Source organism: Tachysurus fulvidraco, chromosome 10, assembly GCF_022655615.1.
Source record: "Tachysurus fulvidraco isolate hzauxx_2018 chromosome 10, HZAU_PFXX_2.0, whole genome shotgun sequence".
Taxonomy (NCBI): domain Eukaryota; kingdom Metazoa; phylum Chordata; class Actinopteri; order Siluriformes; family Bagridae; genus Tachysurus; species Tachysurus fulvidraco.
Genome location: NC_062527.1, coordinates 1,095,653 through 1,117,298, shown reverse-complemented (window position 1 = coordinate 1,117,298; position 21,646 = coordinate 1,095,653). Strand labels below are relative to the sequence as shown.

General features: G+C 40.4%; 1 protein-coding gene across 19 annotated transcripts in view; it reads right to left on the bottom strand.

Moving 5' to 3' along the window:
* Positions 1-5,164: 5,164 nt before the first annotated feature.
* Positions 5,165-21,646, bottom strand: part of nrcama (neuronal cell adhesion molecule a) — a 100,501-nt gene continuing 84,019 nt past the window's right edge. For 7 of the 19 annotated variants that reach the window (XM_047819639.1, XM_047819637.1, XM_047819643.1 and 4 more), the window contains 16 exons: positions 20,707-20,831; positions 20,507-20,536; positions 18,637-18,738; positions 17,171-17,368; positions 17,007-17,077; positions 16,672-16,894; positions 16,398-16,513; positions 15,160-15,373; positions 14,318-14,440; positions 14,007-14,183; positions 12,483-12,548; positions 11,975-12,097; positions 10,977-11,132; positions 10,301-10,432; positions 10,138-10,216; positions 5,165-7,435 (listed from right to left, as the gene is read on the bottom strand). In XM_047819639.1, coding sequence (XP_047675595.1) covers positions 7,201-7,435; positions 10,138-10,216; positions 10,301-10,432; positions 10,977-11,132; positions 11,975-12,097; positions 12,483-12,548; positions 14,007-14,183; positions 14,318-14,440; positions 15,160-15,373; positions 16,398-16,513; positions 16,672-16,894; positions 17,007-17,077; positions 17,171-17,368; positions 18,637-18,738; positions 20,507-20,536; positions 20,707-20,831 — 2,170 coding nt within the window. In that variant the 3' untranslated portion in view covers positions 5,165-7,200. The remainder of the gene's footprint in view (positions 7,436-10,137; positions 10,217-10,300; positions 10,433-10,976; positions 11,133-11,974; positions 12,098-12,482; positions 12,549-14,006; positions 14,184-14,317; positions 14,441-15,159; positions 15,374-16,397; positions 16,514-16,671; positions 16,895-17,006; positions 17,078-17,170; positions 17,369-18,636; positions 18,739-20,506; positions 20,537-20,706; positions 20,832-21,646) is intronic. The other 12 variants (XM_047819645.1, XM_047819646.1, XM_047819650.1 and 9 more) reach the window with 7 other exon arrangements.

Below are 21,646 nucleotides of genomic sequence, written 5' to 3'. Positions count from 1 at the left end.
ATTTAAATAGAAGTCTAATATTAATCTTGAATTTTGTATTCTATTAATCTTTATATTATTCTTTATATTAACCTTTTGTTCTATGTTTGTGTTCTGTAAAGCTGCTTTGAGACAATGTCCATTGTAAAAAGCGGCATACAAATAAACTTGAATCGAATTGAATTGAACAACAGAGTAAAAGCTATGGGATGATTAACTACTAAACAGAATCTGAATGGGAAATTTAAATCTAACTTTAACTTACAAGTAAAAACATTACTAAGGATGTTTCCTTGTCACTGTTGTGGTACCAACAAGGATGAATTGTTTTGTACAGTACCTAAGTACAGGTACGAGAGCGATCGTTGCGGCTCAATTTGGTGGCTTAATTCGTTTTAACAGTACAGTACATTCATATTAAATATTTCCTAAGTTAAAGATATACACATTGAAGGTTCATGAATCTACTATGTCTGGTACCACCACAGGGACAAGGACAGTAACAGTCTAGTTATACCTCTGTAGTTTAGCCATTGCTGCTCTGTCTGATACACTTATAACACCCAAGGTTTTGCTACGAAATTGGAAAATACACACGATTGTTAAGCGTCTTCGTTTATTATAGCACTACAATTTCCTTTCAATGGAACTCAGAGTCTGAGCCAAAACTTGGACTAAATCTAGAATGGGATATTCAAAACGCATGGTCAGATGTATGGTCAGTGTCACGGTCAGTATAGTGTATGTCTTCAGCGGTCGATAGTGCTATCCAAATTGGTTTATTAAATATTTAAATATATTACAGTAGAATAAAACATCCCAATCGGTTTCTATTTGCTTTTGACTGAATTTTAATGACAAAAAGTTTCTCTGTTAATGAATTTAGTCTATCTGTTTTTCTGTTGAATTCATTCTTACAGCATTTTACGAATCCTTCCAGGGTGCCCTGGAGGTGCAGGGGTTTATGTGGCTGATTCGTATCTCCAATGTTCGATCTTGAGCTTGGGTTACTGTCTGTGTAGGGTTTCACATATACTCCCTGCATCCATGTAGGTCTCTGCCTCCTTTTAAACCTTAAAAAAATGCTGTGAGGTGAATTAGCTACAATAAATAGCCTCTAGATGGAAATCACTTAGCCAGGATGTAAATCCTGCTATGTGCCCAGTGGCTTTAGGGCTCTAGACCTGACCAAGCAAAAGATGCATGTGAATGAGAATGAAGATCCATTCATGACCACCGTTACCCTGTGACCTTTATTTGTAAGAGTTCTAGCTGAAAATTTCAACATGATATTATAAAATTAGCTGCAAACCAACACAGGAAACCTGCTCCTGACGTTTCTGTAATGCTGCATTTTATATTATTTTGATGTCATAAGGCTCTCGGATCATTTATCTGGGGATTTTAAAGCACTTAGTCTAACAAGAAAATACTGCAGATTAATGTTTGTTTATTTGTATAGATAAAGGATTTTTAGGGTTTGTTTTTTTTTAGGTCCGAAATGGAGGAAGGGAGATAGAAAGGGATAAAGACTATGATTCTTAGTTTTGTTTTCATATATATTAGGGGGCCCTCCATCAAAAGGGAGCCCCTCCTTATATTCACACACATACCACCTCCTTCTCGTTCCCCTCTTTGTCCCTAAATCCCATAGGGGACATGATTTGGGAGCAGTAATCCCATTCCTGTCATTGCATGCTGAGGGGTGGTGGTGGAGGAATGGGGGATGGAAAGATTGAAGGATGGAGAGAGCAAAGAAGCACGGCAGACATTAGCATCAGATCAGAAGAACAAAGTGCTCACGCTGCGGATCACCCACCTACAGGTGCAGACCCTCAGAGGAGGCGTTGAGGAATTAAAAGAGAGGATGAATACATCACCTTTCTCCTGCCTGCGTGCACGTGTCAGAAACACGTTTTTCAGCCTCAACACGACGGCGATAAATATAGAGACTGTTCGTCTACCAGCCGCAACCATTAGTGACAGCAGGTCAGCTGGTATTTCAGCTCAGTGTGTGGGACAGATCGGCTTTAGTGATTTAGGATTATCTCAAGCCAAATTCTTTTTTATTCTAAGACACAGAATTTATAAAACATAAATGGCGGGCGATTTCAGCAGATGTGGCCTCTACCATTTGTCTTCCGTATGGAAACGGCAGTGAGCAATCATAAACAATTATGAGCTTCATCCTTCACAGCCACCCAAGTGTAAGGCCAGATTTGCATACAGATACAAAAGGAAAGCTTTCAAGCCCCCTTTTTTAAAAAAAATATATATATATCCTAAAAATAGGAGTAACATCACTATGTTACATCATTTCTCCAGAGCTAAATATCCTATTATTTTACATTCGGTACATTTGAGTCATCATGCATGAACATAATGTAGGGCTTCTTTCATATTAAATACACACCTGTATATAAGTGTGTTGTATACACACTTTTAAGAGTGCACAATCCCAGGAGAGAAGACATGGGTAATTAGGCTTGTATCTAGGGGTCTGAGTTTGAGGAGGGCTGGGGAGGGGTGATGTTGGCATGGCGACAATAACCAGCAATCGACACCGGTACGGTTTGATTTCACAATCCTGTCTATCCGTTCAGGAATAAAAAAAACTCGCTGTTTGTAAGGGAAGTACGTTCCTGCTTGAGAATAGAACATGCTGGGGCTTAGCGGTTAGTTTGCTGTGTGGACCGATTGGCTGGCGTACGAGCTGACCTCTGATTTGATGTTGCTAAGACACGGCGATGTGAGCAGAAGAACCGTGGTGGAAACGCAGAGGAGAAAGCCGGGTTCTTCTATCGCAAATGAGGTTAACGTGTGCATTTGTCTATGCTGATGAATGGAAATCGGATTGCCATAAGCTTAATTAAACACAATGAGACAATTATTTTAATGAAGTGGCAGCTATACAGACTTCTGAGAATTTCCATACTTAACATATGAAGTGTATCGTTCACTCAAATGCTAATGTTGGCAAATATAAATGAACGCCGTAAGTAGTGGGGAATTGTCATCATGCTCGAATTTCCAGCAGGAGATTTTTACATGGTAGCAGGCAATCAGTCGGATTCATTAGTTTGCTCATATTTTAACATGATTTGGTTCATATTTTTTCAAGGGTGGGGTGGGGGGTTTCCATGTAGGTCTCTGCCTCCTTTTAAACCTTAAAAAAATGCTGTGAGGTGAATTAGCTACAATAAATAGCCTCTAGATGGAAATCACTTACCCAGGATGTAAATCCTCCAGTGACAGGCTTTAGGGCTCTAGACCCGACCAAGCAAAAGATGCATGTGAATGAGAATGAAGATCCATTCATGACCACCGTCACCCTGTGACCTTTATTTGTAAGAGTTCTAGCTGAAAATTTCAACATGATATTATAAAATTAGCTGCAAACCAACACAGAAAACCTGCTCCTGACGTTTCTGTAATGCTGCGTTTTATATTATTTTGATGTTATAAGGCTTTCAGGTTATCATTTATCTGGGGATTTTAAAGCACTTAAAGACTAACAAGAAAATACTACAGATTAATGTTTGTTTATTTGTATAGATAAAGGATTTTTAGGGGTTTTTTAGAACCTTTTTTAGAGACTACAAATAAATGAATCATAGTGAATCACATGAGTTAGGAATTAAAGACTGTCCAAGCACACGTTAAAGCTCACTGCTTATTTTCTCACCCTTACACTAGATGGCATAAGAGGAAATGGCTAAAGAGAATCCTAGTCAGATGTTTCATCATATTTAACACTTTATCACTATACCTTAGTTCGGATTACTGGGATGTATATTGCTAGATCGTGATGATAAAAAATACATTTCATTTTTAATTTCCTTCTTTAAATGAAAAATAAATAAATAAATAAATAAATCCAGGGGGGGGGTTTACGGTGGCTTAGTGGTTAGCACGTTCGCCTCACACCTTAAGGGTCGGGGCTCGATTCCCACCTCCACCTTGTGTGTGTGGAGTTTGCATGTTCTCCCCGTGCCTCGGGGTTTACTCCGGTTTCCTCCCCTGGTCCAAAGACATACATGGTAGGTTGATTGGCATCTCTGGAAAATTGTCCGTAGTGTGTGAGTGAATGAGAGTGTGTGTGTGCCTGTGATGGGTTGGCACTCCATCCAGGGTGTATCCTGCCTCGATGCCCGATGACGCCTGAGATAGGCACAGGCTCCCCGTGACCCGAGAAGTTCGGATAAGCGGTAGAAAATGAATGAATGAATCCAAGTCCATGATAAGTGTTTACTTAATAATTAAATAAATAATTTTATTTTACAGCACACCCTTATATCCAGAGCGACTTACATTTTATCTCATTTTTATACAACTGAGCAATTGAGGGTCAAGGGCCTTGCTCAGGGGCCCAGCAATGGCAGCTTGGTGGACGTAGGATTCGAACTCACAACCTTCCGATTGGTAGTTCAACACCTTAACTACTAGGCTACCACATCCCCTATTAGCCCCGAATATTTTCACAGAAGTGCTTTCTTTACCTTCTGCTGTTTTTTTTTCTGCCCACATTTACTGACTATTGAACCTCATATTGCGAGTTTAAATCTCATCATTTCCACAGCTTTCCGCTGAAAAAGCTTAAGACTAGCTGTGATTTGACTCCAAGAAAAAGAAAATGCATTTGAAATCCCTGATCCATAATATATTAATCCATGAGCCATTTATTCATGTTTAGGAACAGAAGGCATAGAATTGATGCCAAGCAGTTAAAGAGAGTCCAAGAGCCACCCACCAGACGTCTGTGCTTCCTGACACGCTCACTCTGTAAACACATGACAGATGGCCCGAGTCTTGCTCTCTCGGCTTCGATTACCGCAGAGAATGTCACAATATCAAAAATAAACATATCTTCGAGGTTCACCGACCACACGCTTGGCCTTTTGTCTCTCTTTTTGTTGTTGACCTGAATCCGAACCCTCGGCATGAGCGAAGCCTTGGATTTTTGTTTCTTCCAGAAATTTAACAGCAGGTGAAAGTGGATAGATCATCACACACAGTCAGTCTCTCACACGGACTCAGATTTCCACGATTACTGTAAATAATCTAATTTTAGATCAAGACACAGATTGAGGTTATGCATAAAACTATCAATCAAGGACAAACTACACAAATTCCCGACAGCTTTCGTGCAGAACAAACAAAAATGAAGACACGGTGACGAAAAAAACGTAATATAGTGATATTTATTCATTCGTTACACATTTAGAGCTGTTGAAATTTCATTCATGAATTCTGAAGTGGGGAGACTTAAATAAAAGAAATGTCAAATCGTTAGTAAAGCTCTGAAACTAACACGATCGTGATTTTCAGAATAATATAAAAAAACATGTACACTTCTAATATGCAGAGAAATCAGATGATTGTGATGAAATAACGACCATTTCAGTAATATGATGAATCACCACTTGCATAAATTACGGTTGTGCTTGGAACGCAGTGCGATTCGGTTTGCTGGATTAAAAAGCTTTGACGTCTGAATAATTTTGAAGACACCACCCACTTTGTGTTAAAATGTACAGTGTTCACAGCAAAAGAGGAAGATGATGCTGAATATACAACACAAGCCTTCATGCCCCCCAGATTCCAGCAGTGCTTCACTGACTTGATTTCTACTCCATTTCCATTAAGCCAAACCGTCTTATTATTTACAAATTCAACAATATATCTACAGGAAAAAACAAAACAAAACAAAACACATTTGAAACTAAAACTTGATGCAAGTTTTTTGATCCGAAATCAAAATCCGTGAAAATCCGTCCAACTTGCGAGGGTCTTAACGCTGAACAATGGACAGGTGAAAATTTTTTACAAAGTAATATTAATGCATTGTTTTTACACACATGCACACGCCCACGCCCATCCGCAACCCACCCACCTACACACACACACACACACACACAAGCACAAACACTGAGTGCTACACAACAAACCAGTGTAATGAAACTGAATGAGGCAAAGAGCAAATCCTACAGTGTTCATCGTGTTGCTCAGTTTATACTGGAGAGAACCATGTCCTCATTTCTATAACCGTATACAAACATCATTTCTAATTCATATATAAACATCGTCCTGCTCCTTTCCTACACCCAAATGCCTGACCGTTACCGTGCATTAGTCCTGTAAATTGACCCAGAGGCTCGTTTCTGAATAAAGGCACTACTCTGTAAAGGCCACCCAGCACCCATTATCACGTCCGTATGCAGTTCGTGTTATGAAAAGACGCGCATGGAACCGCTAGAATGTAAGAAATGGTGGAAACTACATACTTAAAGCAGTTTTTGGGTCGCTATGGTTTTAGTTGCCATGGGAACCACAAGGGTTCGCATGCAGGTCAAGGTAGAGACAGCGGGATCTCGTATGATTTGAGATGCAGCATGAAGGTCTCAGGCGTGACGGAGAAACAAAAATAGAAGGAAAAAAAGAAAAAGAAAAGGTGGCATAGTGTTGGGACGACGGCACCTGTGGAATATACCTTTGTGTTTTATTTTAAATATCTGGTCTAATCTAGAATCTTTCAGATCAGATTTCTGCACACATTTCATCCCAATCTATTATACAGGATAAAGTCTTTTTTCTTTCTACAGCTATTTACACACACTTTCAGACATGGAATTATAATAAGTATACATTTGATCGAATATTTAATAGCAGTGCCTTAAATCCAGTGTCTCCACCGGTTCAATTTATCTGTACAATTCTCATATAATACTCAAAACATAATCAAGGCATACCCATTATTTCAAAGAAGCACCACATAATCCTTATAAATTAGCTACTTCTTTCATATACTGTAGGTCTCTTTAGTTGCAACCGTATGTTACGAGTAATAGTAGCATATTATGCATGCAGCACTGACATACTGAGTTTTAGAAGTAACCAGAAGGTCACTTAATGTTAGCCGTAAAAAAAAATAATAATAATAATCGTGTAACTGAGATCAGTCTTAATCATGAATGCGACAGTGATGAAGTGGTAGCGTTGCCACATCTGTATTCCAATCATCATGCCAGGTTAAGTGGATCCTGTTCGAGTCGCCAAGTATCTCTCCAGACAAATTGGTTTAATCTTGTTTTAAAACTTAATTCACTCCCTAATATATTTTTTTTGTTTCCTTCACTTCATGTAAACAGGTAACTAATCAGAGCTGTAATCATGCTGTAAATTTGCATTCGTTAAAAAAAAGTCCTACTTTTTTCCCTATGCTTAAACAAAAGAGTTCATGGCGTTTACAGGTGAGGGTGCCTCTGAGCTCTCGTGACCCTGCACGGTGTCCCTTTCTGTCTTCCCACTATACTGGCCAATAAAAGAGCCGTCCTCGTTGAACTGTACATCTCCACCTTCCCCGTAGTCAACTAAACTGTCGTCACTTTCGTCTCGCTTTACGGTGCCACTGGACGGCGTGCGGCTCCCTTTTAACGGTTTATGGTCCTCATTGTCACTAGGAGAAAATAACATGCAGGTGTTACAGGTGGAATAATGAGAGATGTCACACAGACATTAGCTTGGTTCTTCATGACAAAAGATGGAACACTGATGTAAACAACATGCCGGGTATAATAAATACAAGACATTCCACACATAGTCTCATCGAAGGGCGAACTGGGGGAATAGTTTCGTTAGCGTTAAAAGACACATTCATCTGTTCACTGTACGTTCTGGTACATGCATTTAAGTTTATATGTATTTTACTCATGGGTGCTAAGCATAAGGTTTTAATACACAGAGCGATTGATTCATGTTACAGAACAACAGGCACAAAAACTGTAAATCATTCCAGAAAATTCCCAGTTGTCAGGACATGAACTAAGAATACTGTAACATCTAACTGTGTTACTGAATGTAATTACTTAATAATTTAGTAAAATTGACACCTGATACCACAGACTAGTTCGCCCACCATCGATCGTTAAAAACTACATTACTTTATCAATAACATGTAGAGGTGGGAGTAAGTCACACACGTGTAAGTCACAAGTAAGTCTCGAGTCATGAATGTCAAGTCAAAGTCGTCGAGTCTTTTTTAATATTTGTCATGCAAGTCTCAAGTCTCAAATTTGCGACTTAAGTCTGACTCGAGTCAAGTCGAGTCCCCCATCTCTGAGTCACATAACTCAAGTCCGAGTCAAGTCTCGAGTCATGAATGTCAAGTCAAAGTCAAGTCGAGTCTTTTTTTAATATTTGTCAAGCAAGTCTCAAATTTGCGACTTAAGTGTGACTCGAATCAAGTCGAGTCCCCCATCTCTGAATCATTTAACTCAAGTCTGTGTCAAGTCTCGAATTTACAACTTAAGTCTGACTCGACTCTGTGCCATATGACTCGAGTCCCCCATCTCTAATAACTTGCTTACTGTTTTTTTTTATTACCGCAATGTTAACTGTTTGCACTCAGAAATATTTACGTGCTGGGAAGAACGTCTCAGATCTGTGCATTCGCATGTCATTTTATACTGTATATCATGGCATCCACAGTCACTGTAACCGTTCGCTAACCGTACGTCATAAAACGACGACCTGATCGGGGAAGAGTATATCCAACAACCCCCCAAAAAAGAAAGAAAACAATTGGGAAAGCATTGAGGGTAAAAGAAGTCAAATCAGGTCATTTGACTTTAAAAAAAAACAAAAAACAAACATGTGATGATAATTCATGTAATGTTTTAGACATACAGTTCATTTCAACCCTTTGCCATAAGAAAGCAGAAAAATGCTATCATAAACGTTAAATAATCACAATAACAGCACCGTTCTAGAGGAGATGTGATATTTAATGTTAGTTAATCTGAACTCAGCTACAGCCTCTGTAGTGTATGATAGCATTTAGCTTCATGGCTCGGGAGCATCGGTAAAAAAATGCGATCCTAAAAATGGCACAGAAGGGTTTTTTTTTCTCCCAGTGGCAGTTCTAATCTCAATCAGCTCTGCATATAGAAATATCACACTATCTTTCTTACCTTCCCACTGACAGAAACACAGATCGACTAGTAAATAAGTGGGGAAAAGGAAAGACTTTTTAAACACTATGAGCTAAAATATCTCCATAGCGCTGAAAATCTGTTGTAATGTTAGACAGAGCGTGGGGTTGGGGTGGGGGTTACGGGGACAGGGGACGGGGTGGGGTATTAGGGACGATCGAGTCGCTATATCGTTTTGCCGTAGTGGCCTGATCTTGATCGCAGGGAATTAGCAAGCAACGGTGTTAGCAACCACAAGCAGAAGGAGACGCTGGAAAGACTTCTACGTCATCTCATTTAGAAATGTCTCACGTCATTAATAATCACACTTCAACAAGCTGACATGATGAATGTGAGTGTAAAAAAAAAAACAAACAAAAAAAAAAACCTTCGCATTAGCAAAAATCTATGGCTTTCTATTTTGTGCATGCTAGCAACTGTATGTACAGCCATGCATAGAGTAAAGTATCTATACGTATTTAATATACGGATTATAGGCAAGCGTTTTAGTATAAAATAAAGACCATGTGTAAAAAAAAAATAAATACAGTACAAAAAAAAGTTACTATAATATATAAAGTGCTTGAACCTTATAGATTATACTGTTACGTGTGAGTGGATGAGCGGCTGTGGACCAGAAAGAGAGCGAGTACGATAGCTAGCTTAACAATAAAATTGCTTTCGATACTATTAGGAAAACTCATCTTTGTGCTATTCGCATCAAATATCCTAAGAATTATGTTTGCATAATTATCCAGCCAACTGATTTGAGTGAATTCAAGTCTAAGAGGCAAATAAAGCTTTGATTAAGACTAATAAATAAATAAGTAAATAAATAAATAAACAAACAAACAGCGATAGAGTAAGAGGAACACGATTTGACAATATCCTGCTTCTACACAGATAAAGTGGGTGTACCTGATCTAACGTCCTGAACACTGACTCTTACACCATCGTACACAGTTGCTAGGAATCCGTTACCACAAATATAGCATGAGATAATATATCCAGCCAGACGGCTGTGCTTTAACTTTACAGAGGAAGCTTTTCTACTAGTTGTAGTCCCGTGTCCTGCGTAGGTGAAGCAGGCGTAGAAGTTCACGTTGTGTGGAAAAGACTTTCTCCAGAGGGCTGTGAAGATATAGGACTAAGGAAAAGACTCCCCAGAGGCTGCTCATTGTTCTCTCACCTGTACTCTCCAAAAATTATATCATCATCCTTCATAGGCTGCACCTCGGGGTCAGTGTGTGCGTCCTCCTTCTCTTTCACTAGCAAAACGAGCACAAATTTAGAACACGCTCACAGGCAGGAGTATAGAATCTAAATCTAATGATTTCTTGTGGCTTTCTCACCTGGGTATTTGCCCCCTTTGTTCCTCCTAATGAAGCAGGCAATAAGGAGAACCAGAATAAGCAGGGCAATGGCACACATGAGGCCAATAAACCAGCCCTGGGTAGCGATGTCCACCTGCCTGCTGGCTATCGCTGGGAACGGAAGCAAATGGATGGGAAGTTAGACACAAAAGATGATATGCAGCCATCATAACACAAACATAAGGAACCTGCAGATCCTCTAATGTCATCAGATGGTGGTAGGCGAAACACATGGAAAAAATGAAGAGTGAATGCATTTCATACAAAAGCATATTTGATATATGTTATGTTTTGATATTTGATATATAAAATGAATTTTATGACACGCACAGTACGGCGCTGAAGTATTACACCGGACGAACGTCAACGGTAACACGAAAAAGCAACAACGGATGATATCTGACACCAAGGTCAGTAATATGTTCAGAGCATTACGGCAGATCATGCAGGGGGAAAAAACGCAGCTCGTTTCATTCGGAGATTTAATTACTGAATGGCTTGGAAACAACCGAACATGCTACACAACTATAAACACTCCACATGAATCATGAATGGGAGGCAGGATGGTAAAAAAAAAAAAAAACCCATGCAGGTCTGCAAGCAAACAACTAAATTTTCAATGAAGTCATGGGTTCAGGCCAAACAGGGGCCTCACCTGGTACCGTAACCACCAGCTCCGCAGAACGGTGGATTGTTTGGTCGGTGTGGCTTTGAGCCACCACGCGCACTTTGTACGCCAGCCCTTCCTTTAAACCTTTAAGCACATGGGACTGTGATCCATTTACCATCTCTTTTTGCCAGTCTTCATCACCTGAAGGGGTTCCAGTAAGAGGGACAGATCAAACCCACACTCTCGTGTTGCTAATAACTACATACTACATACGTCATGCAGGGGGTAAGTTTACTACGATCTCTAAATCTGTCTAACAACATTACTGTAAATCTACATAAGCATATTTTACATGGCATATTTTATTAAACTAGATGAAATATCAATGGCAATGGTCGTGTATTAGTACGGAGACACTGTGTCTTACAGGTAGTTACGTAACTGTGATATTAATTCTAACGTATAATGAGAGTGAATTTAGCATGTTGGATTAATCTGTTGCTGCATATCATGTATGTCAGACTGTTACAGTGCCATAAGGTCCGTAAAATAGCTGTGTTTCTAAATCTTTATTACTTTCCTTCAAAATTTCGACTACTGAATAAAATATTAAATCGTTCTCAGCTTTATATCTCTATTTAAAGCTATCGTGTTACACGACTACGACAAAGCAGAATAGATTACAACAGTAGATCGGGATAGAATAAAGCGGGATAAGAACAGCGCAAAAACGAAGGGAATAGAAGGGAATGCGGCAGAAAAATAAAATAGAGCCAAAGAAAATAGAAATCTGAAAAGAAGAACACGGAATAGAAACGAATAGAATACAAGAAATCAAAAGACAGCAGCGTTACAACAGAAGAGAACCGGATAGAATTAAGAAGAAAAGAAGAAAATGGTATAGAACAGATGGAAAAAAAGAAATATGAAAATGAAATATGGAAAACAGAAAAGAATAGAATAGAATTTTTACTATTCTGCTCAGGAGTCCCTGCTGACCTACTATCTGATTCTACAGCATTAAGGTCAGAAACATGTCTTACTGTTCACTACAATATATTCAACATAAACGTGTTTTTCTGGTCCCCAGTAATCCCAACTGATTAGTGCTCCGTCCTCGCCAACGGATGAGTTAACGTTCCCAAACACCGCAGGAGAAGGAACAGCTGGGCAAACAGGAAAGAAGAAAAAAAGTGAGGCATCTCTGTTGGGTTTATAAGCAGGAACCTCTATATTACTGGTAGAATTCAGTCACTTAAAGCCTGCATACAGTACTTTACTCGCTTCAGAGCCGTCGGAAGCGGAGAGCTAAGCGACGACCCGGAGCGCCGAAGAGGTTTTATGTGAATGAACAAAACTGGAAAAAACTTCCAATATCGATGTTCCTCAAACATTTACAAAATGAAATGTTTCGCAAAGGTATTTAGTATTTAGAAAAAGTCGTATTAAGGGGTCGGACGACCCAGGGGTGTTAGCGACAAGCTTGAACTTAGAGAAATAAGTTAATTTTAGACATATTAGCAGCTAGCGGTGCCTCTAAATCAGTTGTACCCTTGTGAAGAGGGGGACGTAGAGACTGGGAGGTTGGGGAGACTGGTGGGGGAGAAGCTGGAATCCCTAGAAGAAAGGTGAAGAGGTATAAACACACACACACACACAAACACACACACACACACACACACACACACACACACACACACACACAGAAAAAAGACATAGAGCACACAGTTGACAGTCAGAACAGAGGTAAGATAAGATCGGGTGCGACATGCATGCCCAATAAGCTGGCAGTGCTAAGGATTTAGCGGGGTAGGAAGAAGAGGAGATCATTTGCGAGGAAGTTGGAAGGTAATAAGATTTGTTCATTCATTTCACAACTAAACAGGAGATATCAAATAATGAGATATGGCCCAATATGCAGCTACATGCACCTAGTCATAGAAAAGAACAATAACAAGCACGAGTTCCCTGAAGAGTTCAGCGTGTTTAACATCTACAGCTGAGGCAGGAATCAGCTTCGAACCTTTATCTCAGGTACACAGTCTAGAGTCTAGAGCAAGTGCAAATAATGAATGTAAATGTATACGAGAATATACAGCCGGCCTTTCTCTTATTGGGTCGAAGGAATGGCTGTGTTCTTTCCTTACCATGAATATTAAAATCGTTCTATTAATATTAAGGCTTCAGTTGGCTGATTAGACGCAATAGTATTCATTTTCCTCATGATTCACACACTGAGGTGAGGGGATGTGCTAGCTGTCAGATATCAATCCCAGGGCAGACAGCGAGAGAAAATATATTAATAACCTTATTTTCATTCATTCATTCATTCATCCAATCATTCTCTACCGCTTATCTGAACCTCTCGGGTCACGGGGAGCCTGTGCCTATCTCAGGCATCATCGCTCATCGAGGCAGGATACACCCTGGACGGAGTGCCAACCCATCACAGGGCACACACACACTCTCATTCACTCACACACTCGCACACTACGGACAATTTTCCAGAGATGCCAATCAACCTACCATGCATGTCTTTGGACCGGGGAAAGAAACCTTCCGGAGTACCCGGAGGAAACCCCCGAGGCACGGGGAGAACATGCAAACTCCACACACACAAGGCGGAGGTGGGAATCGAACCCCCAACCCTGGAGGTGTGAGGCGAACCTGCTAACCACTAAGCCACCGTGTCCCCGCTAACCTTATTTTATTTAAAAATAAATAAATAAATGTTTCCAGTGGGATTGGTGTTCAGGGAACCAGAGGGTGGGATATCATTCAGGCAGCCAAGGTGATCAAGACAGCATTTTTACTGTGTTTCTTTATTTGTTCTTCTACCAACACGATATATTGCTCCAGCAAACAAACACTCGTTAAACTCAACAAATGACAACCAAAGGGTATCGGTCTTGAGCAGCAAATGAAGAAAACAGGCAGCTGTAAAGTAATCACGTTATAAACGATTCACGTTCCTTATTCGTTGTCTGAATGACTAAAGGACTTATTTCTATATCACATGCAACAAACCAGTGAAAGTTCCTATTTCATGCAACTCGAGTAACTCATGTAACTTACCTGTGTCCATTATTGTCGCAAACTCTTCATTAACGCTTGGGCCTGGTCCTGCTTGTGTTCTGGCATTGAAATAAAACTTGTAGCGTGTGCTGTACTTCAGGTTGTACAGAGTGATGCTAGTTTCATTAGCAAGCACATTCATTTCCTCTAACTGGCCAAGCTCATTGGTGTTATTGACTAGAGAGCGGGAAAGAGATCGGGGGAAAGAAAGGAAACGGGAATAAGGTGCCGTAAATACATCGTATAGATACACATGACTTTCTAATAAACAATATTCAAACAAGATCTACATGGATTACTTGGACACACACCTGACTGATATTTGAGGGTGTATCCTGTGAGACGTCCATTTCGATCGTGAGGCGGCCCCCACTCCAGAGTCAGGGAGTCTGGGTTACTGTCAACCACCCTGAGGAACGCTGGCCTACCAGGAACTGGGACAAAAAGTGCATGTAGGTTCAAGAAAAAAAAAAAAAATTTAATGTAAGCTCATAGAAGTTTAACCAACATGGTGGGATGTGGTAGCCTAGTGGTTAAGGTGATGGACTACTACTCAGAAGGTTGTGAGTTAAAATCCCGGTCCACCAAGCTGCCTCTGCTGGGCCCCTGAGCAAGGCCATTAACCCTAAATTGCTCTGTTGCATAAATTCATTCATTTTCTACCTACTTATCCGAACTTCTCGGGTCACGGGGAGCCTGTGCCTATCTCAGGTGTCATCGGGCATCGAGGCAGGATACACCCTGGACGGAGTGCCAACCCATCACAGGGCACACACACACTCTCATTCACTCACACACTCACACACTACGGACAATTTTCCAGAGATGCCAATCAATCTACCATGCATGTCTTTGGACCGGGGGAGGAAACCGGAGTACCCGGAGGAAACCCCCGAGGCACGGGGAGAACATGCAAACTCCACACACACAAGGCGGAGGCAGGAATCGAACCCCCAACCCTGGAGGTGTGAGGCGAACGTGCTATACTTTGCATGAATTGAGAAAAAATAAACTGGTTAAATGCCATAAATGTAGTTAAATCCAATGATGCTCTTAACCTTAGGCTCTAAGGTTGCCATTTGATATGTAAGTTATGTTTCCACAAATCATCTGAATCTCATGTTTCAAAAATACAAAATCCTACAAGTCTTACCTCCTTCAGGAGTTTCAAACTGTTTGTTGGCACTGGCAGGACCTTCTCCTCGCCCGTTAAAGACTTTTATGTGGAGTACGTAGGTGCTGAAGGGCTGCAGGGCAGGAAGCTTGCCATGGCTCCTGTTTCCAATGAAGGTCAGTGTTTGCTGCTCCATGTGGTGAGAGTGAACATGGCTATGCCTGTGCAGGCTTTTTTCTTTCCAATAATACACCTGAGGTGAACAAAGAACCACTGGTATAAAATTTAACATTTAACATTTGTCCCAAATAAACACGGCAGAGACGACGATGGCCTTCGTCTGGTGACCCGGGATACTGTGATTCTAAACAATTTACCTTCTATAACTTTACCATATGGTCAAAATGTGATAGGGTTAGTCAGTGTTGGTTCTGGGAGAGAGAGAGAGAGAGAGAGAGAGAGAGAGAGAGAGAGAGAGAGAGAGAGAGAGAGAGAGAGAGAGAGAGAGAGAGAGAGAGAGAGTGTAGCTTGTAGTGGAGTCTAGACTACAGTGTTGTATGAATACCAGCAAGTCTCAAAGGAAAAGCTTCACACTAATAAATCAACATAGAGAGACAATCCTATTTCTGCTGCACTGCAAAGAGAATATGTACCAGGAGTAATGTGTACAGAAGGTACAGCTTCTTCCTGCTGTCTTTGTAAGGAAGATGAATATAAGGGGCTTTTTACACCTGGTCACTTCCTGCGTTTTCTGTGATCTGACGGTAAAAAGACCAGGTCTAAATGCCCTCCGAAATGTTTTTTCGTCTTCTTTTTAATCGCGTTCTGAAAACCACATATACCAAAGTGTGTTCCGTTTCAATTACCCCGGAAATGAGGTAAAATATATTAGCATTTTGGGCGGGAGTAGAAAGATCGGATCGATATCCGATTCGCCGAGACGCGTTTATGTGGCCTGATGTAAATGGGACAGTTTTAAGAGATCAGATAGCTATCGGATCAGAGACGACACACGAAGTGACCGGGTGTAAAAAGGCCCAAAGAAACATAAGAAACACCGAGATTTGACGACACACTGAGATTTGACTTCTGTTTTTTATGTCCAGTAGGTTACTTTATTCCTTATTAGCCTTCGCAATATAAACCCTTACATGTACTCTATGTATAAAAAAAAAAAAAATCATGTTTTAAACACAAAAAAAGAAATAAACTCGACACAGCGTTACCTGATATCAGATTTCACCAAACGTATAACCGGTCAGTAGAGAAACACATACCCTGTAGCCTTGCAGTCTTCCACGCACTAAATGTGCTGCTACTGGTTTCCAGTGGACTTCTGCCAGAGTGCTGTTCTTCACCAGAACGCTCACGTTTTCCGGAGCCGCCGCCGGTACTGCGGGAAAATGAAATTGCTTATTATGATAAAAAATGTCATGTCGACACAGATTTATCAGATGTTCATATGAGCAAGAAACAAGTCACACAACTGTTGCAGTCTGTATACAGTTAGCTGTTATACACAAATGCAGAAAACAAACAAATGCTACTAACGATCCTCTCCGGAGTATCCGGTGACGACTTCCGGCTCTGGTCCTGGGCCGTAGTTATTTACTGCTTGGACTTTCACCATGTACGGCTTGAAGGTTGGGGTCCCAGATACCACAAACTTAGAAACATTGAACAGGGTGACAGAAGACCATTGTGTTTCCGTATCCTGCTTCCACTTGACTGTGTAATTTAATCCAGGACCATTCGACTGAAGACCATCCAATGGCTTTAAAAGAAGGTTTAGCCATAATCGGTTGGTTTGAATATAACAAGATTCACAATTTACATATGCTACGTGAGTTATAGAGCTACATAGTTATATACGTGATTTATGTTACCTTCCATGATATAACTAAATTATCAGGCTGTGTTCCCATGGCTTTGACTTCACTGGGATTCTCATCAGGAGCTAAGGGAGACAATTATATTTGAAACAATGGCACAAATGAATCATTCCAGACTGGCTGATCTTTGTGCACTAGCACTAAAAAAAGGGAGTTACCTGCAGGGCTTGTTTTGTACACGTGTGAAGGCTGGCTTGGATGGCTAAAGCCAACTTCATTGCGAGCTATGACTCTGAACCTGTAGTGCACGTATGGGGACAGCTTGAGGTGAGCTGTGGTCTTAGTGCCGGGTACCTCTGTCAGGTTATGCCATTTTCCTTTGTCATGAAGAACATCTTCATACTGAATGTGGAACTCTGGGGAAAAAAAAAGACGACATTTAGGGCATACATAAAAAAACAAACCACTAGCAACGGATGTTGTGTTCTTACGCCTTTACTTTATTTTATAAGAAACTCTGAAACGCAACAAACAAACCATGTAGAGACTTCAACAGCTTGCAGATCGAGTGATTCCTAAATACATCGTCAGTTTCTTCTGTTTTTATTTATAGACTATGAAAACTTTCACTTAATTATAGTGCTAATGCTTAAATATACAGTACGCACTACGTTCTGGGAAAACGTGATGGACGTCTCTGAGGCTGAAATCAGTCACGACAACGAAGGCAGGTTTTGACCAAAATACGATTTTTCTATCGATAAAATACTCTTCTTCAAGAAGCCATGAATATATTTCCCCAGAATGAGTAGCGACTTGTTGCTTTCTCACACAGAGGGTCTCAAAGTCATAGTCAGCAGTCATTTAAGTACAGATTTATTTTGCTACCAACTTTCAAAAGAATTAGACACATAACAGCGTAATCATGATTGAACAATTGACTGATTCCACCATTGTATCCAAATTAGGAAATTGTCAACCGCCCTGGCCAATTATCGTGGAGCTCTAGGATCCCCAGACCACAGTTTCAGAACACTGGCTGCAGAGAAACAGACGTAAAGCTAATTAAATTCAGTTTATAATCAAATCAGCTTTTTTGTTCTGTATTAATTGACATTCTGGCTCATTACAGTCTATAAATCTATGGATGGATTTTGTATTGTTTCTAAAGCTGACTAATCGAATAAGGTGCTCGTTTGTTTTTCCTACGTCATTACGCCACAACATTATTAACAGTGTCATCTCAGTAACTACACTGCACTATTATGCCTTGGCAGTGATGTCTCAACTGGTTAAGGCTCTGGGTTGTTGATCGGGGGTTCAAGACCCACCACAGCCAAGCTGCCACTGCTGGGCCCTTGAGCAAGGCCCTCAACCCTCCCTGCTCCAGGGGCACTGTATCATAGCTGCTCCTGCACTCTGACCCCAACCTACTCAGTTGGGGTATGTGAAGAAAAGAATTCCACTGTGCTGTAATGTATATGTGGTGATAATAAAGGCTTCTATGCCCCTGTTCTATTCTATTCTATTCTATTCTATTCTATTCTATTCTATTCTATTCTATTCTATTCTATCATCAGGACCAGAGAAGCACCCTGTGAATTCTCTCCCAATCAAAAGAGAGGACTTTAAACACAATACCATGAGTAATAAGTAGCTGAATCTGAAAAGAAATGGCGCATACTCTCGATAGGACTGTTGTGCTCGTCTCCAGGGATCCAGGTGAGCTGGACGCTCCGTGCGCCCGGATCCGTTAACTCCAGATCTGTAGGAGGATCTGGTTGCTCTGCAGATGGACAAAGAACAGGGCCTAAATATAGCAACTGATGAAGACAGCACTCCTGAGCTGAGCCTGTAATGCTACCTACAGGCAAAAATGCATGAACAAACAACCCTAAAATACAAAAGAATATGTATTTATATACATATGGTGAAATAAGTGCTGTAAAATGCAAAAGACATGCAAAATAATTCATGCATATGTAAAAACATCTAAAAATGCACAACTTAGAAGGTCTGAGTTTATATTAAGTGTCTCTAATATCTGTATACTTACACAGAAAACTCCAATATAATCCTGATGATGTATTCACTGTTTCAGATGGATTACAGCGATGTATTTTATATCCTAACTACTAATTCTGGCTTAATCTAATTACACAAATTAACCTTCACCTTTTTCAACTTAAACTTTTACATAATCCTTGTATTATATTCGTGTTGTTCGATTCAACCCCGAGAGAATCAGACAAATTTACACCAAACACTGGTCTAATCAAACAGTTTGTAAAATACACTCAAAGGAATAAAAGAAAATGTTATTTTAAATGAATCAGCTATAAATATAAATGTTACACCACAGAACGATGGACTAATCTAATCTAATCTAATCCATGTGAAACACTGGACACATCTTTAGTATTCACATTAAGCATGACTGTCTAGTTTCTGTATAGCTACACAGTCATTAGGGACACAATATACACTGGCAACATTTACACACACACACATAATAATTTAAACACAAATATAGAAAGTGGCTTATATAATCTCGTCAAAAAGGTTTTTTTTTTTCTATTAAATCTACTTCAAATAATCTGGAAACAACAATGCCATTTTATATTTTGAATGATTAATAGACAGAAATATAAACAAATCTATATATAACGCACAGATAAACTAGATTTGTAAAGTTTGTCGTGACAAACTTTGATGTTGGCTTTGACGATGCAAGTATTTGCAAAGGCCGGTGCTTTTTGGAGGCGAGCGGACATACGGGACAGTGTTACTTTTGGAGGAAAGTGGACAGAAAGATAGGGTGCCAAAACATTCGCGAGGCAGTTCTCTTCGTTATGCTGAGTGTTTTGATATGTCACATGTTTATGTTGTGCAAATTTTTTTATTTTCACGTGACATCACGTGACATCATCAGAATACCCGTGAGGAAGTTCCCCTCATTATTTTGAGTGTTTTGATATGTCACATGTCCGTGTTGTAAAAAGTTTTTTGATTTTGCATATTTTAGGGGCGGGGCTACGGCACAACCGAAAGGCCAGTCGATACAGAGTATCACCCTAAAGGAGCTGGTCGAGTTGTGTGTAGATAGTTCAAAAGCTTGCCGAGTTTGGTGCAGACCTCCAAAGTTTATAATGGGAGTCTATGGGAAAAAAGGCCACTTTGAGACCCGGTACCAGAAGTACCGGTACTCGGATCGCTTAGAAAAGTAAGAGCATAAAACTTCAGACCGGCGTCTACAACATATCCGAATTTGGTGCATGCGGCTCGAAAGCCCTAGGCCGCATTAAATTTGATACATTTTTGTCTAAGCTTAAATAGGAAAACAGAACGTTGTCTTCTACAAAGCGAAATAATAAATATATTACACAAGCAATCAATAAAACAATAAATACAATGCAAATTCAAGCAGCAAACACAAACGTCAAGGCAAACAGTATGAGATGAAGCATATTGTGCTTGACTGCACCCTCCACACACACGTACACCAACCGAGGGCAGTATGGGATGTTAAATGAGGGCTGTGTGGCTGGTTTTACCGTAAGCGAGCGCCGGTGTCGGGCTAGCCTCTGAGATCGGCGCGGTAGGAGTGGCGGAGTAGGAGTTAGCAATTAGTATACATTTCTTACAGGATAGATATTTAGCAAGAGAGATCTTGAATAAGAAAGCAATTAATAGCAAACTGTCCTTTAATATATTTATATTTATATATACATATAAGAAAATAACGGATCCTTACCGACAACAGTGAGCTGTGCGCTGGCCGAGTCTTGGTCTAAAGTGGTGTTCATGATGCAGGTGTATGTCCCTTTATCGCTCTCTGTTACTTTGAGGATGGTAAGGCTGTCTGCGCCCACGACAAATCTGCAATTATAACAAAATATCACACACGTCCCAAGCGAACCGGCAGGACGAAATCCCACGGATTTATCTCTAACCGCTAATTAAGCCAGTCCCGAGAGGCACGTCGTAACGATCCATTATACAGTATATTTAAAAACTAATAAATAGTGTGCCAGAGAAAATGAGTAGTCGTTAATATAAAGGCCTCAGAGGCACTTTCGAAATACTCGGTACTAGTAACACAAAGCAAAAGTGATATCGCTACTTCTCCAGATGCTAAAAGAGAGAATAAATAAGAACAATAAGTGGTTCCTTTGCTTTAAATACAGCAGATTAAAGATTGCATCTGCTATAAAAACATGAGCATGTGTTTGTTACATGAGGAATAACAACATTGTGTGTTTTTATAGTACATTCATCAACAACAGGGTGGTGTGATAGAGCATGAAGTGAAGCAGAGTTCATGCATTCATTCATTCATTCATTCATTAATTTTCTACCGCTTATCCGAACTTCTCGGGTCACGGGGAGCCTGTGGCTATCTCAGGCGTCATTGGGCATCGAGGCAGGATACACCCTGGACGGAGTGCCAACCCATCACAGGGCACACACACACTCTCATTCACTCACACACACACACACACACTAAGGACAATTTTCCAGAGATGCCAATCAACCTACCATGCATGTCTTTGGACCGAGGGAGGAAACCGGAGTACCCGGAGTTTGCACGGGGAGAACATGCAAACTCCACACACACAAGGCAGAGGCGGGAATCGAACCCCCCCAACCCTGGAGGTGTGAGGCGAACGTGCTAACCACTAAGCCAACGTGCC